Consider the following 19,438-nt stretch of genomic DNA (forward strand, 5'->3'; position numbering starts at 1 on the left):
CTGTGGGGTCAGTATCGACTGATCTACGCCTTTCCTCTGTTAACGCTACGTCCACGTCTGCTTCGCAGAGTGGAGACCGAGGGGATTCCAGTAATTCTGATTGCCCCAGATTGGCCTCGTTGCCTCTGGTACGCAGACCTAGTACGCCTGGTTGCAGACGCTCCCTGGCGACTTACCAATGCGAGAAGACCTTCTGTCTCAAGGTCCGATTCTCCATCCTGCTTTACCATCGCTGGTTTTAACGGCATGGCTGTTGAGAGCCAGGTGCTAAGGAACCGGGGCCTATCTGACTCTTTGATTTCAATTCTGTTGAGAGCACGGAAATCTTCTTGGAAGATATATCGGTGTACCTGGAAGACATGCATCTCTGTGTGAGGAGAAAGGCTGGTGTCTGCGCACCTATTCCGTTTCCAGGATTCTGCTGTTTCTACAGCAGGGAGTAGACCAGAAATTGGCTTTGAGCACCATTAAAGGACAAATATCAGCCTTGACTGTCCTCCTCCTTTTTTTTTTTTTTTTTTTCAGCGACCCCCTGGCATCTTACTCTCTATTGAGCATTTTTATTCAGGGGGTCCGACATGTAGTTCCTCCGGTGCGTCCAGTTACCCCCGTGGCATCTGAACATGGTGTTATCGGCGCTTCAGAGACCGCTGTTTGAGAACATCAGAGAAATTCCCTTGTTGACTCTTTCCCAGAAAGTGGTCTTTCTGGTGGCCATTACATCAGCCAGGAGGGTTTCGGAACTGGCTGCCTTGTCTTGCAAGTCGCCTTATCTGGTTATCCATAAAGATAAGGTGGTGTTGTTTCCACAACCTTCTTTTCTGCAGAAGGTGGTTTCGGCATTCCACATCAATGAAGACATTGTGTTACCATCTCTGTGTCCTAAACCGACACATCCTAAGGAGGTAGCCCTTCATTCCTTGAACGTGGTCTGGGCTCTAAGGGTGTATTTGTCTGCTATGGCTCCCTTTCAGAAGTCACTCATTGTTCGTTGCGGTAACTGGTCCGAAAAAAGGTGTGGCGATCTCGTCGGCCACCATTTCCAGGTGGATCAGACAGATTGTGGTACAGGCCTATGCCTTGAAGGGAAAGGTGCCCCCCTTTCCTGTCACGGACCATTCCACCAGGGCATTTGGAACCTCTTGGGCTTTCCGACATCAAGCGCCAGTAACTCAAGTGTGTAAGGCGGCGAATTGGTCGTCCGTTCACACTTTTACCAAATTGTACAAAGTGGATTTAAGCGCATCGTCTGATGCCTGTTTTGGCTGCAAAGTTTTGCAGGCGGCTGTGTAATGTTGCAATTGCACTTTATTTTCTGTTTTTTTTTAAAGAAAATAGTTACTTTTGAGTGTAATGCACTGTTGCATTTGTTAGCCGCAGGTTCTGATGCTGCGAGATAAGGTGGTGACTCCCCTGTTAGGGAGCACTTCTGGTTGTGGGTGAAGTTCTTTATGCCGTTTCCCACCCCTCGTTATGACACTGCTTGGGGACATCCCTATGGTCAAGAATAATGGAGCTGTGTCAGTGAGCAAAAGAAAATAGGATTTTTGTACTCGCCATAAAATCCTTTTCTCTGAAGTTCACTGACTGACACAGCACCTTCCCCTCCTATTGGTTTGTTATACTGCTTGTTGACGTACTGAAGCTGCAGGAAGCAGGCTGGGGGGTTGTTACTGAAGGGACCGCCCCTTGGGCGGAACTAGAAAGTTCTGTTTTTGTACATGTGTAACATGTTCTGCCAAGCCCAGTGATGGGGAACCTTGGCACTCCAGATGTTTTGGAACTACATTTCCCATGATGCTCATGCACTCTGCAGTGTAGTGGAGCATCATGGGAAATGTAGTTCCAAAACATCTGGGGTGCCAAGGTTCCCCATCACTGGCCTAGCCCTTTCCTGAAGGTGGCTTAACAACCATATCGTCAAGAATAATGGAGCTGTGTCAGTCAGTGAACTTCAGAGAAGGATTTACAGTGAGTACAAAAATTCTATTTTTTTTTTTAAGTACGTCATGGGACACAGAGGTGTATTGCTTTGCTACAAAACTGAGACGCTCCCAGTAGTAGGAGGGGTTATATAGGAGGCAACTTCCTGTGTAGGGTGTGCCAGTGTCCAGCACCTGAAGGTGGTCTATAACCTAAAATACTAATTACTATGGCTCTGTGTCCATGATGTACTTCAAAAGAAAAGGATTTTACAGGTAAGATGTTATAAAAATCCTATTTGCAGCTAACTCTAAACTGATGACTTGAAGGGGCTTTTAATGTGTTTCCTTTTGAACATTTTAGGCCACCAGTGGTTGTTTGCTTTTTCCCTGGCATATGCATATTTAAAGCGACTGTAAACCCTCACATATACCCAGTGAAGTTAACAGCCTCAGATGATATACTGAGATAAAACAAATCTCCCTACATAAGTTTTACATGTATATCTTCTGTAGGAATGGTTTTCTTGGGGTCATAGTCAGCATTTTTCTTCCTCCAAACACGGCAAGTCTAGTTAATGCCAAAGTGCTCAATTTTGGTCTCCTCACTTTCCCCCAATCCTTCTCTGAATCATTTAGATGTTCATTGGCATGACTGTACATGTGCCTTCTTGAGGAGGGGGACTCGCTGTGTTTGGCAGAAGAAAAATGCTGACTGAACACCATCCCTACATTCAAGCACGGAGATGGAAACAACATGCTCTGGGGCTGTTTCTCTATTAAAGGTAAAAACCCACTTTGCTGCATTGAAGGGCCAATGGATGGGGCCATGTATTGTAAAATCTTGGATGAGCACCATCTTCTCTCAGCCAGAACACTGAAGATGGGTCATGGATGGGTCTTTCAGCATGACAGTGACCCAAAACATACCACCAGGGCACCAAAGTAGTGGCTCAACAAGAAGCACATTAAAGTCATGGAGTGGCCCAGCGAGTCTCCAGACCTTAATCCTATAGAAAATTTATGGAGGTAGCATAAACTTTGAGTTGCCAAGTAACAGCTAAGAAACCTTAAGGATTTAAAGAAGATCTGTAAAGGAGAGTGGATTTTGGACTTGATAAAACCAACATCAGCAGATGACATGGTTTCCCAAATCATCACTGACTGTGGAAACTTCACACTGGACATCATGCAACTTGGATTCTGTGCCTTTCCACTCTTCTGCCAGACTCTGGGAACCTGATTAACAAACAAAAACATTTACCACGGTCCGTGATCAATTGGGAAGCCACATGATCTGCTGGAGTTGGTCCACTGTGTTTTATCAAGCCTAAAGTCAGCGCAGCCCTCTACCAGGAAATTCTAGAGCACTTCATGCTTCCCTCTGCTGACCAGATTTATAGATGCTAATTTCATTTTCCAGCAAGACTTGGCACCTGCCCATAATGCCAAAAGTAACAATACCTGGTTTAATGATCATGGTATCACTGTGCTTGATTGGCCAGCAAACTCACCTGCCCTAAACCCTATAGAGAATCTGTGAGGTATTTTCAAGAGGAAGATGAGACCCCAGACCCAACAGTACAGATGAACTGAAGGTCACTATCAAAGCAACCTGGGCTTCCATAACACGCTTCAGCAGTGCCACATACTGATGGCCTCCATGCCTTGCTGCACTGATGCAGTAATTTATGCAAAAGGAACCCCAACCAAGTATTGGTATAGCGCATCTATACTGTACATGGACATGCTTTTTAGTAAGCCAACATCTCTATTAAAAATCCTTTTTATTTTTTTCAATTGGTGTTATTTTCTGAGATAATGACTTTTGGGTTTTCACTAGCTGGAAGCCATAATCCTCAAAAAAATAAAATAAAAAAAAAATAAAAAAAAGCCTAAAATATCTGTGTAATGCATCTATATAAAATATGAGTTTAACTTTTTTTGAATTTACTGAAATTAACTTTTTTGATATTCTAATTTTATGGCCTGCTTGTGTGTATGTATATTATGTATATGTGTGTGTATGTATATTATGTATATGTGTGTGTATGTATATTATGTATATGTGTGTGTATGTATATTATGTATGTGTGTGTATGTATATTATGTATATGTATATAGGTGTGTGTGTGTGTGTGTGTGTGTGTGTATATTATGTATAGGTGTGTGTGTGTGTGTGTGTGTGTGTGTGTATATTATGTATGTGTGTGTGTGTGTGTGTATATTATGTATGTGTGTGTGTGTGTGTATATTATGTATGTGTGTGTGTGTGTGTATATTATGTATGTGTGTGTGTGTGTATATTATGTATGTATGTGTGTGTGTATATTATGTATGTGTGTGTGTGTGTGTGTGTGTGTGTGTATATTATGTATGTGTGTGTCCGCCTGGAAGAAAATCACCTGGCTTTTAGGAAAAAACTCAAGACCTTCCTCTTTTAGCAGATGATCAAGGCTCGCCACAGCGCCTAGAGGCGATTCAGTTCGCATTGTGCGCTATATAAGTATTTCATTCATTCATGTGTATATTATGTGTGTGTGTGTGTGTGTGTATTATGTATATGTATATGTGTGTGTGTATTATGTATATATGTGTGTGTGTGTGTATATGTGTGTGTGTGTGTATTATGTATATGTGTGTGTGTGTGTATTATATATATATATATATATGTGTGTGTGTGTGTGTATATTATGTATAGTGTGTGTGTGTGTGTGTATATATGTATGTATATGTATGTATATATATATATATCTCACTCAGTGAGATATTTTGCATATCTTTATTATAAATGCTAACAAATCATATTTTGTTTTGCAAACCAGGTCAAGAAGGAAACCCAAAGACTCAGAGAATTTGAAGAAGGTTTAGTAAGTCAGTACAAATTTTACCTGGAAAATCTGGAACAAACAATAAAGGGTAAGTCTGTGCTGTGCAACATGTGAGCACAGTCATTGTGTATGAAAAACAAAATGTATCTTTGTTTTTGTTTGTTTTGTTTTTTTTGGTTCTAATAAACATTACATGCCTGTCATCTTGCTTTTGGGTTAACAAAGATCTGCACTCTTTGTGTTATTATTTTTTTCTGCTGTTTGTGTTCTACAAAAGCAAAATAATTGATTCCCTATTTCTGAAAATTCAAAGGTTTTGAATAATAAATCTTATTAATAGACCTTTATAGATCTGCAGTTTCTAATATTTTATCTCATCAAGCTCTTGATTGATCCCTTGTTCTCCCTGCATATTTTGCAAACAGACTGGAAACAAATGAAAACTAAGAAGAGTGAGGTGGTATCATTAAAGGCATACAAAGGACTGGCGGAGGTGGCAGTGATGTGCTTGTGTGAGCTCATGATCTCTCTTTCCCACTTCAATTTTCACAACAACATCATCGTCCTTGTAGTACCGCTTGTTGACGACAAGTGTAAGAAGGTCAGCTGTCCCTTTGCATACCCCCCCCCCCCCCTTTTTTTTTTTTTTTTTGTTGTGTGTGTGTGTGTGTGTGCTTTCTTACACAGGCTTTACTCTTACTGCACATGATCAAACTTCTATGTTGTGACACGATGTAAGTGCTAGACTGGGAAATTGTTACAAAGGGTATAAAAAAAGAAAATACTTTCAATCCCACTTTGAAGCTGAACTCCAATCATATGTAAAAGAGATATATATATAGATATAGAGATATATATAGATATAGAGATATATATAGATATAGAGATATATATATATATATATATATATATATATATATATATATATCTCTATATCTATCTCATATTAATAAAAATTATCTGGGCTTGCTTCACACCTATGCTTGTGTGTTATCACGTATTCATTTCTACAATGGAAACGTACATTCACATAGTAAGCAACGCACCTGGCTCTTTAACACACTGCGATACGTACGTCTGAAAACACAAGTGCAGTGTTGGAGAAAGAAGAGGATCAGGTACTTTTTTGCTTGTTTAGGACCCATAGAAAATAGTCACAAGGACCATAATGAGTCAAGAGGTTATTAGAGGCACCCATGCAAGGTAACAATGTGTCTGCATGGGAGTGCCCCCCTAACCCCATTATACTTGCCTTTTATAGCAATCCCTTGCCCCTCTTCTCTGATATCACTATGATCCAGGGTAGTTGTGACCTCACTCTCCCTGGTCATGTTTGAGTTCTTAGGCCTAGTGATTGGCTGCTAGACCTGAGCACCGCCACATGCACTTTCATATCTGGAAGTGCTGGGTATTGTGGATGGCTGCAAAGGTGAAATGAGAGGCGGTGGGGTGGGAATGCTGGAAAGGTTGGTTAGTATATTGGGGGGGGGGGGGGGGGGGGGGGGGGGAGGTCCTTTGTAGACATTTTTTGTTACTTTACTCTGCAGGTTGATCGATCTTCATTATATTGTTAAATACTCTTAAAAGTATTTGGTTTTAATCCTCTGCTCAGCAGCACTCTGGACCAAGCTCTTTTTGTGAGGGAGGGTATTTAGCGGTTTGCCAGAATTTCACTTTATAGTCATTGTTAAATCCTGTACAGATTGTGGTGTAGCAGGGATCTGGAATTATTGGAGCAAATATTATTATACAGGATTTATATTGCGCCAACAGTTTGCGCATCACTTTACTACATGATGACAAACAATACAGTTACAAAGGTATTCAGAGGCCCCCCCCCCCCCACTTTTTTTTTTTTTTTTTTTTTTTTTTTTTTAAGACCTTACAATCTAGAAGGGAGGGTCAAGAGATACAAAAGGTAACTGTGGGGGATGAGTTGACAGAGAAAATAAAACTACAGTTGTTGGGCTGGGGCAGGAGCGGCTTCTCAGAAGAGATGGGTTTGCACGGATTGTCTAAAAGTGGACAGAGTGGGAGATAGTTTGGGTTAGGAAGTTCCATAGGTTGGGAGAAGTCCTAGGAGTTGAGTATTGGAGGAGGTGACTAGGGAGCTAGAGAGAATCTTGGGAGGAACAAAGAGGATGATTTGGTTGGTATTTTGAGACAAGGTTAGGGATGGAGCTGGGGCAAAGTTGGTTTTTAAGTTAGTATTTTGAATTTTAATTCATTTTGACAGCAGAAGCCAGTGGAGGGATTGGCGGAGAGGAGTAGCAGACACTAAGTGGTTGGTGAGGGTGAATGAGTCTGGCATCAGGATTCATTTTGGACTGAAGGGGAATAGCCTATGCAATGCTATTGCAACTAAGACTTCTATTGATTTAAAGAAAACTTTGAGATGTAAACTGGGGGCCATTGCGGACTTCAAAAAAGTGATCTGCATACCTATTCTAAAGTAGTGTCTCAGAAGTGATTGGAAGTAATAGATCTGAATAATAGCCTGGCATCTGGTGTGTGTGTGTGTGTGTGTGTGTTTTTTTTTTTTGTTTTTTGTTTTTTTTTCGACAAGTAGTGGCAGCCTCCATATCTTTCTTGGTACAGGTTTCCTTTACGGTAAAAAGCAATGCGTGCAGTGTGACACAATATACCAATGAGAATTTATCTGGTCTGGCATTTTTGGAAGTGGTATTGAGTTTTCTGCAATGTTTTGCTCCAATAGTAGTGAATATAGTAAATTTATGTAACTGAAAGACGTTGTTTGTCATATTGTGAAAGTACACACATAGGTGTCAGCCATATCCTTGGTGTAAATGATTTAATAGAAAATTTGTTTCCGAAATAGGATTTTGTCTACAACTAGAGGGCAGTAGAGTGTCATCAGTGTTTCAGTGAAGTTGATGCCAAAAAGGATTATCTCTTGAGAAGAAACATATGTAAGACACAGCCCAGGAATTTGGGTTTTAAGGCAGATATTGTCTCCTCAAGAGACAAGTCACTTTGCAGAAAATGAGGGTTAAAAGGCACTGTCTGGTGTGAGGGAACACGAACATCTTTTTTCTACCATTTTTTAAAATATTTTTTTATGTAGATTACAGCATGAAATACTGATGGGTGGTTTTTAATTTGTCTGCAAGGCAGGTAGTATCTACCAAATATACAGTATGTTCTTTGTATCTTGGTGTTTTCTAATTTGGTGCTTCTATGGACCAAATATGTCTTTTGAGCCACGTCTGGTAACGCAAGAGAACAAATTCAAGAATCTTGTGGTATGTATGTGTGTGTGGATATATGTGATATATGTGATATATGTGATGTATGTATGTATGTATGTATGTATGTATGTATGTATATATATATATATATATATATATATATATATAAAAATAAAACATAATTATAGCGGCTTAAAAGCCATCAGCAAATTAGACTAGAGGGAATAACCATTAAATACTATAAACATTAAGTTACAGGTCCTCTTCAGCATTTAAAGTGGTTCTAATTCCTACTAGTGCTACAACCTCTAAATGATAGGGTGTACTAGCAGTCACTGCGTTAATATTTTTTTCCTCTTGCAGTATGGATAGGGGCCTGGGGCTAATCAAGATCAGGTCACATGTCTGACAGGTCACAGCCCTGCCCCCATCCCAGCCATAGTAATCAGGCCAGGAATTTCCTTCACAGAAAGCCATGTTTAGATAATTGAGAGTGGAGCATGTGCAGTTTGGCAATGGCCTAGACTGCTTTGTGAGTCTGCAGATTATTTTGGCACCCTACTACTAGTGCCTGCAGGCTGTACAGTATAATATAGCTAAACAAAGAGCACAGACCTAATTCTGAAAGTGTTTTTTGTGACGCTTTAAGCTCCCATGTTCTGATATAAAGTAATCTTCTTTTTATTGGCACATCTTTTTTGTTGAATAGCAAATTTCACAAACCTTGGTTTGTACAGGAGGAAATAAACATTCTCCCACATTGCTGTGAACAGGGCAAATTTATTTTTGCGCTCACATTGATGATTTGGGGGTTTACGTTAAAGTCCAGCATTCAGGTGTGTTTTGAGAATCTGCTCACACCCATCCATTTCCTATATTTCAAAGCAAGGGCTATCCCTAGAGAGCCCCCTCCTCCTTAGATCAGAGTCCCCAGAGAGCCCCCTGCAGAGACTCGGGGCTATAGACCCAAAAGCCACCCCCTAGTGACGCCACTGTTTCAAAGCAATTTTGCTGGTCTCCATTTAAACCATCCTCTGTTTTGCATTGCTAGAGGCATTTCTTTCAGCTAAGGAATCGCAGCACCATCTCCATCATGTAACCTGTATGTGTATTGACATGTCAGATTGGTCTTAGATATGGTATCATTTGCCTTTCACTGCTCTATGAAGGGGGTGGGGGGTTGTTTTAACACACCAAGTAATGCCTAATGTTTTGTTTGTAATTAACCACTTGCTTACTGGGCACTTAAACACCCTTCCTGCCCAGACCAGTTTTCAGCTTTCGGTGCTCTCAGACTTTGGCAATTACTCAGTCATGCAACACTGTACCCAAATGAATGTTTTTTGTCCTTTTTTCCCACAAATAGAGCTTTCTTTTGGTGGTATTTGATCACCTCTGGGGTTTTTATTTTTTGCGCTATAAATGAAAAAAGACCGAAAATTTTGAAAAAAAAAACACATTTCTTTGTTTCTGTGACAAAATTATGCAAATTATTCATTTTTCTTCATAAATTTTGGCCACAATTTATACTGCTACATGTCTTTGGTAAAAATAACTCAAATTAGTGGATATTTTTTGGTCTTTGTGAAAGTTAGAGAGTCTACATACTGTGGTGCGAATCATACAAAATTGATCACATCTGATGTACTGGTGGCCGATCTAATTTCTTGCGACCCGAACAAGTTAGGAAAGTACAAATACCCCCCAAATGACCCCTTTTTGGAAAGTAGACATTCCAAGGTATTTAGTAAGAGGCATGGTGAGCTTTTTGATGTTGTCATTTTTTTTCCCACAATTCTTTGCAAAATTAAGATTTTTTATTTTTTTCCACAAAATTGTCATTGTAATAGGTTATTTTTCTCACATGGCATGTGTAATACCACAAATGACACCCCCCAAAAAATCTGCTACTCCTGAGTATTACAATACCACATGTGTGGGACTTTTTTTCACAGCCTGGCCACATAGAGAGGCCCAACATGCAGGGAGCGCCATCATGTGTTCTAGGAGCATAAATTACACTAATAAATAAACTACACTAATAATCTAACTTGTTGACTACCTATTACACTTTTGAAGGCCCTGGAGCACCAGGACACTGATACGTGGCACTGATGACAGATGACACTGATACGTGGCATTGATGACACGTGACACTGACAAGAGATGGCACGTGACACTGACAGGTGACACTGACAGGTGACACTGATGACAAATGACACTGATATGTGGCACTGATGACAGATGGCACTACTATGTGGCACTGATGACAGATGGCACTACTATGTGGCACTGATGACAGATGACACTTGTACGTGGCACTGGGGGAGGATGGCACTTTTTTTTTTTAAACTTATGGCCGCTGCAGCAGTTCATCTGTCCCTTCTCACATGCTGTCTGTGTGAGGAGGGAGAGCGGCGCTGAGAGATGATCTCATATATTTACATATGAGATCATCTCTCATTGGATAGGCCGATCGCGCTGTAAACGGCCGCTGTGATTGGCCGTTTACAGCGATCTGCGACTGGCTATGTCCGAGGGACCCGGCCAGCACAGAACTTCCCCGATGCATTGCGGAAGTAAACAGGAGGACGTCCAGGGACGGCCTCCCGGCAGATGGCGTCCGCTCTGTAGCCGTCTTTCGGCTATAGGGCGGGTGCGAAGCGGTTAAAGTGTTGTGGGTTGTGTTTTTTTTTTTTTTTTGACACAGAGCTGGTATCTCAGCCACCCCCCACTCTCTCGACACAGCATTTGATTGACAGCAGTGGGGACCATTGGTTCCTGCTGCTATCAATCTGCGGGAGACCGTGGCAACAGTCGCTGCTCTTGTGCACCTCACTTGATCGGATCAGGTAAGTATAAGTGGGGCTAAGGGGGATTTTGCAGCACAGGTTTTTCACTTAAAACAGAATGCATTAAGGTGAAAAAACTTTTGGGTTTAAAACCATTTTAATCTTTGGGTAACTAGAACATTCCTGTAGGTTTGAATTGGGGGGTCTTCCTCTGTTGGTCACGTGTATGTGTGTGTATATATAATAAAAGTATTTCATCAGGATTGGAGAGCTCTGGGGATGTTCGTTTGTACTAGGCAGACCTGATCCCATCTCATGCCTACATGAATCCTCTCTCTCTCTCTCCTCTCTCTCTCTCTCTCTCTCTCTCTCTCTCTCTCTCTCTCTCTCTCTCTCTCTCTCTCTCTCTCTCTCTCTCTCTCTCTCTCTCTCTCTCTCTCTCTCTCTCTCTCTCTCTCTCTCTCTCTCTCTCTCTCTCTCTCTCTCTCTCTCTCTCTCTCTCTCTCTCTCTCTCTCTCTTCTCTCTCTCTCTCTCTCTCTCTCTCTCTCTCTCTCTCTCTCTCTCTCTCTCTCTCTCTCTCTCTTCTCTCTCTCTCTCTCTCTCTCTCTCCTCTCTCTCTCTCTCTCTCTCTCTCTCTCTCTCTCTCTCTCTCTCTCTCTCTCTCTCTCTCTCTCTCTCTCTCTCTCTCTCTCTCTCTCTCTCTCTCTCTCTCTCTCTCTCTCTCCTTTTCCCCCCTATATTTCCCATGAATCTTTGGGCATGTAAACACGCCCACTTCAACATAAATCGCACCCCTCATTCTGCAGCCAGAAAGCCATACGTAACACATGGTATGATAGGATACAGCCTTATAAATGCAAAGCATTTGAATATAATTTTTTTTTATGACTGATGGCTTACTGTTCCTACAATGGTGGGGGGACGTGTTCTCATATAACAATACCTGACAGTGGAGATCCCCGCTGTGTCATACAAGTAATCACTGATGAGATCCCCACTCTGCGCGAATATAGTGTGCGGCGGGGGGCCGAGTGGAGGGGCAGTGACTGTGACTGTCGGGGGGTGCAGAGGAGGAGGAGGACACCTCCTCCATGGGCAGCACAGACTGGGGGTGGTGAGACCCCTTCCGCCAACATGTCTGCTTCCTTCCTGCTAATTTTCAGAGGACTACAAGGGGGAATGTCAGACCGCTGGCTGAGCTTAAAGGAATAGTAGCCAGTGGTCTTACAAACAGAATGTCAGCAGGCAAAGTTTTTTTTTATTTTTATTTTTTAGCAAGTTCAGCAGCCTATTACAGACGAACTCTAGAGCTCAGAAGAACATGGATGGCAACGTTGGTGAAAGTAGGGGATCAGCGACATGGAAAAAAATATTTTGGCCAGGGTGCTGCCTTAACCGGCAGCCAGGGGGGTATCCTAGGATGGGCATCACCACGTTATCTAGTAAAGAATTGTGGCAGAATTCTTGAATATTCCAAGTGCTGTGCCCTATAAGGCTTACTCAACTTTTTCATCTCCTTGTTTTATTGATCCTGTATGCTTTTAACACCAGATTGCTATAGTTTTGTGTTTTTGTATTCTGCAGATTGCCGATTTGTGCACTGAGGCAGTGAAAAAGCTTTTTAGACAGGACAAGCTTGGCCAGGCTTCTTTGGCAGCAGTGAAGGTGATTTCAGGATTGGTGAAGAGTAAGAATTATGACGTCCGTCCAGAGGTAAATTGAAGATACTCGTATGAATTGCCCAAACGTCATTCAGCCTATCAACGAGGAATGGTTTATAGTCTAATAGTTCTGTATGACTTTTATGAGAATGTTGGTGGTTTTCTGTGATATGCTTTTATGATCTTGCAAAATCCAGAAATCCCTGTATGTTGTGTTTACATGCTTGAATTTCAAACACATTTAATGATTTTCAGCTCTGTTAGAGCTGTTACAGTAAAGTAAACTGTGCAGCTTTTGTAATTGTTGCATTTCAGTGGTTAAGGAAGGCCCTGTTACTACTTTGCAGTTATGTGTATTGTTGAGACTATGTGCCAAGACAAGTATGCTGGAATGAACTAAGCTTGTTTATTACACAGGGGCTTGTGTGAATCCTGAACATGTTGCAGTGAGCTGGAAGCACTGTGCATGTGACAAGCCATTGCTTTCCAGCATACAGAGAAAGTGGCTCAGTAAATTAGTGCGTGAGCGAGAGTACAGCAAAGTGGGATTGGATGCAACCTGTTTTAACCTTCTAAAATTGAAGTGTTGGGCAAACTTTAGTAGCGATACCTCTGAAAATAATTACTGATTGCACTATAATCCAAAAGATCCATAGTTAATACAAAAAAATAAAAAATGATTACTGAATATAAAGTGCTGCGCTAATAATTAGTATTATTATACATGATTTCTATTGCGCCAACAGTTTACACAGCACTTTACAATGTAGAGTGGGGACAGCACAATTACAGTACAGTTCAATACAGAAGGGACAGGAGGGCCTTGCTCGTAGAGCTTGCATCTAAAGGGGGGGGGGGGGGGTCCAAAAGGTAATAGATGCAGGGAATGATTTGATTGGGGAGTGGCTTGGCTCGAGGACAGTTGTTAGGTGGGTGTGGGATAGGCTTCCCTGAATAAGTCAGTTTTTAGGGATCTCCTAAAGGTGGACAGGTTAGGGGCTGATCGGATATGCTGGGGGAGGGAGTTCCTGAGGATGGGAGAGGCTCTGGTGAAGTCCTGAAGGGACCATGAGAGGAGGTGACAAGGGAGCTCGAGAGCAAGAGGTCCTGGGAGGAGCGGAGGTGACAATTTGGGTGATATCTGCAGATGAGGTTGGCGATGTAGATGGGGGCGATGTTGTGGATGGCCTTGTATGTTGTGATTAGGATTTAGAATTTTATACAGTGGGTAGGGGAAGCCAGTGAAGGGCTTGGCAAAGAGGGGCAGCAGTCATGGATTGGTTAGTGAGGTCTATTAGTCTAGCAGCAGCATCATATATAGATGGAATAGTATAGCCCGTGTAAGGGTAGGCCATTAAGGAGAGAGTTGCTTGCAGTAGTCAAGGCGGGGAAATAATCAAGGAGTGAATAAGTTGCTTTGTGGTGTCATAAGTCAGGAAGGTTAAAATTCTGGAGATGTTGCAGAGGTTAAGACATCAGGATTTAGCCAGTGATTGGATGTGGGGGCTGAAGGAGAGGTCAGAGTCAAGGATTACACCAGCACCCTGGCATGTGTAGGGAGGGAACAATGGTTGTGCTGTTGATATCAAACATATGACGTATAATCCGTGCGTATAAACAAAAGTGTGTAATGGAGCACAGCCATCATGGGAGATGTATTTATCCAAGATCCAGCCAACTGTAGCCACCAGTCTTCCCAAAGGGTGCCACCGTATAAGCCTATGGTAGTTGATGGGCAGTTACATTTGGGCGTATTTCAGATAAATAATGAAACCATAGACGCTGCGCTCTGTGCCCCTGATGATGTCAGTAACAACAAAACCTGATGAAGCTTCGAGATCCAGAAGTGAGCTGGTGCCTGCAGGCTGATGGAATGTTGAACTAAATCTGATCTGCAATATGTGGGGTGGTAACCTTTTGCTTCCCGATGAAGGGTTTGCGTATAACCACCTGAGGTAACTCGACCACCCATCTGTGTACATCTACTGTATGCCAGAAACTTTGGCCTGTTACTAACTGCCTGCATATACTAGAGTAACTGGGTGATTGCTGTGTCCAGTCAGGCATACCTCTTTGTCATATCCTCTATTAACCCCATATTCCAGGCCATATTCCATTCCTCTTTGAGTGTATGGAGCTGGACATGTGTATCCAATGTTTACTTTACTCCGCTTTGTTTTATGACAATTTCCGCACCTACCTATCAATTTATACAGGAACAGCTGTGGACAGACAGTAAGAAGCGGTATAGGACTTATTAATGCTAAACGTAGGGAGTTTGATTTATATAGAGAGATGGAGATAGAATATATATCTATCTCTATCTTGCAAGCCAGGAAAACAAAATAATTTAAATGCGTCTAATGCAGGGCTCAACAAATCCTAGGTAGTCATGGCGACTAAAGTTTTGCTGGGTTTTTGTCGGTGCCATAAGCATTTTGGATCGCGGGGCCGAATCGCCGCCATTCTGCCCCACGGTTTTTAAAATGCGCTGTTAAAATATCAAATCGCATGTTCAGGTACCATTCATTTCAATCAAATTGCTCTGCAATTGCAGAATCGCCCTACGTTTTTAGATGCCATTGAAATGAATGGCACCTGAACACACTGATGTGCGATTTGACATTAACAGCAGGTTTTGAAATTGGGTAAAATTGCGGCGATTCAAAATGCCTATATGTGAGCAGAGCTGAATCAACCCGCGCACATTAGCTCTGTCTTTCAGGGGAGCGCTAGCTGCAGCTGTCAAGGCTGAGCTGTGAATCAAGCAGTACCGCTTCCCCCATGTGAATGGAAAGAGGAGGAGGAAAGTGGTTCAGCTCTGCTCCCTGCCCATATACCCCTGTGTCTGCCCATGCTGCCACGTACAGTCACTGCCTGTGTGGGTAGGGAATTTGAAATGCAGCAGAACAGCTGAAATCCAGAGAACAACCTTGGGAGAACTGTGACTGAACTCATTGTGTGGGCTGTGGGCACCACTGGGCTTAAAATGCCTTTAGAGGAGAGTCTAGGGAATTCCACTACTGCTGGAGGGTTTGGCTATCCCCCACTTCTGCACCACATTGGAAAAGGATGTGTTGCGTAGATAGGATCACAGCGCTGGGGGATGTCTAGGGTGTATTGGGGAAACAGTGGGGAATTTGCATGGTCATAGTGTGGGGTTAGTGGGTAAGAATAGAAATGAGTAGAGGAGGCCACATTTTGGTTGGTATGAAGGAAATGGGTAGAGGGGTCACAGTGTGGGGAGAATGAGTAGAGGGGGGGCACACTACACAGCATTTTGAGGGGGGAGAGAGGAGACAGAATCATGCGGGGAGTATGGGTATAGGGGTCATAGTGCTGGTGGGAGTAAATTGGAAGAGCAATAACAGTGCAAGGTGTATTGGGGAGGAACGGGTGGGAGTCGCAGTGCTGGGGATATTTGGGAGGTAGACAAGTGACAGTGCTGGGGTGCAAAGGGGTCAAGGTGCTGAGGATATCTGGGATGTAGTGAGTTAAACAGTGATACTAGAGGTATTTAGCGTAAATATGGTAACTGTGCAGGTGGTACTTGGAATTTAGAGGTTACAGTGCTGGGTGATATCCAGGGGGTATAGAGGTAGTAACAGTGCTGGAGGGAAATTTGGGGTGTGTGTGGGGGGGGGGGGGGGGGCGGGGGACATTAGGTGGGTTGTGTATAACCATGCTCATTAAGCCCCTCCCACTGTTCCGTTCAGCCACACCCACTTTTGCCACAGAGCAAAAAAACTGTCCCCTAACTTTTTTTAGCTGGCTTCTAGATTCAAAACAAATTTGTCAAGCCCTAGTCTAATGTGTAATTTGTTTTTGATACACCTACCAAGCATAGTGAGCGGAAAAATGCTTGGCTCGTAATGCTGTATTTTGCTGATAGGAGGAACAGTTCCCACTTCTCATACATCTGTACTCCACTCTGCTGTCTAGCTTAACCACTTCAACCCTTGAAGGCCTTACCCCCTTAATGACCAGGTTATTTTTTGCGATATGGCACTGTGTTTAACTGACCGTTGTGCGACACTGTACTCAAATAAAATTGATTTCCTTTTTTTTTCCATAAATAGAGCTTTCTTTTGGTGGTATTTGATCACCCCTGCGGTTTTTTATTTTATGCACTATAAGCAAAAAAGTGTGACAAAAGTTATAACATGGGATAGATTTTTGGCATTTTTATTTTACTAGTAATAAAGGTGTAAAAAAATACTGCGCTGTGAAAAGATGTGTTCTACCCAGCTGCCAACAATACTGAAGACTACACAGTAACATACAAAAATTAAAACAAAAAAGTGTGGCGCTTAGGTGGCAACAAACCACATGAACCAGTAAGGCACTAATTCAAGCAAAGAAAATTACATACACTTCCCCCAGAGGACGGCTGTTTAGTTGAAACGCGTCGGGTGGACCCCCTTACAGACATCGCTACTTTCTGACTGTTATTACGATTGAACCAAATGTGAGTGTAATTTTATTATTATTTTTGAATAAATTGGATGTTAAAACGGTATCACGCTATGTTAGTTTTCTACTTCCATGGTATTTGATACCTGAGCCCCCTATTTTCGTGGGATGAGCACTATAGGAGGATCGCTACGGATGATTTCATGACCTGAAGACTTGCGGGAGATTACATACTAGATGTATGATTATCTGGTTTGCTAACCTACAGGCCCATACGACTCGAGAGGCGTAAGCCTTCCTCTGAGTCCACGTCATTTGGTAAGCCTCCTCTCCCCTTCTTTATCACGGTGGTGGTGGTATTATTCTACACATCAGAAGTTGAATTTCACCTTTTTTCACGTCGCCTCAAGTTTGGAATTGTGATTGATATTACACATTTCAAGGACTGTTAGACGTTCACTTGATGGACTGTATATGTTAAATTAATTTTATTTACCTTAACCTTTTGTGTGCATGAGGTTCATGCACTCTTCCACCTGGGAGTAAGATCTCTTAATATACAACGGAATTTACACATAATTTCCTTTTTTTTTTAAGTGTATGTAATTTTCTTTGCTTGAATTAGTGCCTTACTGGTTCATGTGGTTTGTTGCCACCTAAGCGCCACACTTTTTTGTTTTATTTTACTAGTAATGTCGGCTATCAGCAGTCTTTAGCAGGGCTGCGACATTGTGGCTGACACTTGACCCTTTTTTGGGAACCAGTGACCCTAATCGTGATTCGTGCTAAAAATATATACGTTTACTGTACAAGTGACACTGGCAGAGAAGGGGTGAACACCAGGGGTGATCAAAGGGTTAAGGGTGTCCCTAGGAGGTGCTTGCTAACTGTGGGGGATTGACTAACTGGAGGAACACGGAGATCCCTGTTCCTGCTTAGTTGGAACAAAAGATCACTGTTCTTTCCTGTCAGAATGGCAATCTGCCTTGTTTACATTGCCGTTCTGCTTCTCTGGGGAACGGACGCGGGTGGCCGGCGGACATTGGGTCCACTGGACCCACTGATCGGCTCCCCTTCTGTCCAATGTGCGTGCACCCACAGTATCTATTGCACGAAATGACATATAGGTGATTTTGCGCAGTAGAGCCGCCCCTATCTGGTGGTAGGCGGTCTTTAAGTGGTAAAGCAGCTTAATTAAACCTATATAGTTTTACCACATCAATGTTCTTTTTAGGTGCTGAACATCTTGCTCCATCTAAGAATTAAAGAGGTACAACTGAATAAGGATGCAGAAGACCTTGCACCCAAGCAGAAACTAATGTCCTACAAAGACAAGAGGAAGAATCTGTCTAGAATGCAAAGAAAGGTAAAAATTTGTGTTAGGACTCATTATAGTAAACCTAGATATTGAAACCTGCTGACTCTCAAGTTGACCTTCCAGAATACCTTAACTACATTGGGGTTGAGATACTAAAGGTGTAGAACATGTTCACATATCTTGGATATGGTGGCTGTATTAGTTTTTTCTTATTTTTAGGCCAAGTACCAAGTGTATTCTTACACGTAGAAAAAAATACCAATTGATCTTGCCAAAAAATACAGTGGCCTCCTCGTCTCACTTCCTATGAGCTTAAAGTGGTTGTAAACCCTTACAAACCACTTTGACCTACAGGTAAGCCTTGATTAAGGCTTACCTGTAGGTCCAATAAATATCTCCTAAACCTACATGGTTTAGGAGATATTTGGCAAAAGACAGGCACCGCTGTCTATGGCACATGCGCCGTAGACAGCGGCGCGCAGGCGCACTGAGCGTTCCGCTGTTAACGGCGATATGCCGCGAGTGGCAGCTCCCGTGTGCATGCTCGGGAGTGACGTCATGGCGGCTCCATCAAATGACAGCACCGGAGCAGCGAGACCCACCAAGAAGATGGAGGCTCCGTACACAAGGGGGCAGCGGTGACTTCGCTGGCTCCTGTGTCAGGTAAGTGACACATAATGGACTACTATGCGATGCATAGTAGTCCATTATGCTTTACCTTTGCAGGGAATCAAAGAGGAAGTAAACCTATTAGGGTTTACTTCCTCTTTAACTCAAACAATGGTATCTGCCTTGTCAGATATCTTCTGCAAAACTACAGATTTACCGTATACCCCACCTTCATGTAATGGAGAAGGAGAGGAGGACTTGTAGTACACCTCGAGAGCAGCCTAGGGTGACAACATTGCTCTTCCATAGATAGTTGAGTGAGTGTCTTAGTCACCCTAGCACAGGAAGTATGTTGCTGGAGGATAAAGGGGGAAAAAAGATTGAAAAAAAAAAAACAATGCAGCCACCACATCTAAGCTGTAATGTTATATACTGTATTTTTGTTTTTGGGTTTAAGTACACTTTAACAACAATGTTTTACTGAGATTAGTAAATAGGGTGAAGCCGTGTTCACTTTGACTACCCAATCATATGCATCGGGAGATGAAACTAAACAAAAAATAAATCCTTGCACATGGTTAATGTACACCTTAGTAAATCCGATACTACTGGCATTCTACTAAGGTTCAGAGGATACTAGTACCTCCACTTATTAAAGTCCAATTAAATTTTCAACCTAAAT

General features: G+C 42.4%; 1 protein-coding gene across 1 annotated transcript in view; it reads left to right on the plus strand.

Annotated features, from left to right (window-relative positions):
* Nucleotides 1-19,438, plus strand: part of NOC3L (NOC3 like DNA replication regulator) — a 122,493-nt gene that overhangs the window by 44,262 nt on the left and 58,793 nt on the right. Inside the window, exons 8-11 of the mRNA XM_077454239.1 lie at nt 4,748-4,841; nt 5,179-5,354; nt 12,340-12,468; nt 18,064-18,195. Coding sequence (XP_077310365.1) covers nt 4,748-4,841; nt 5,179-5,354; nt 12,340-12,468; nt 18,064-18,195 — 531 coding nt within the window. The remainder of the gene's footprint in view (nt 1-4,747; nt 4,842-5,178; nt 5,355-12,339; nt 12,469-18,063; nt 18,196-19,438) is intronic.

This window comes from Lithobates pipiens, unplaced genomic scaffold, assembly GCF_037356315.1.
Source record: "Lithobates pipiens isolate NorthernLeopardFrog02 unplaced genomic scaffold, aLitPip1_a1.2 Scaffold_25, whole genome shotgun sequence".
NCBI classification, from domain to species: domain Eukaryota; kingdom Metazoa; phylum Chordata; class Amphibia; order Anura; family Ranidae; genus Lithobates; species Lithobates pipiens.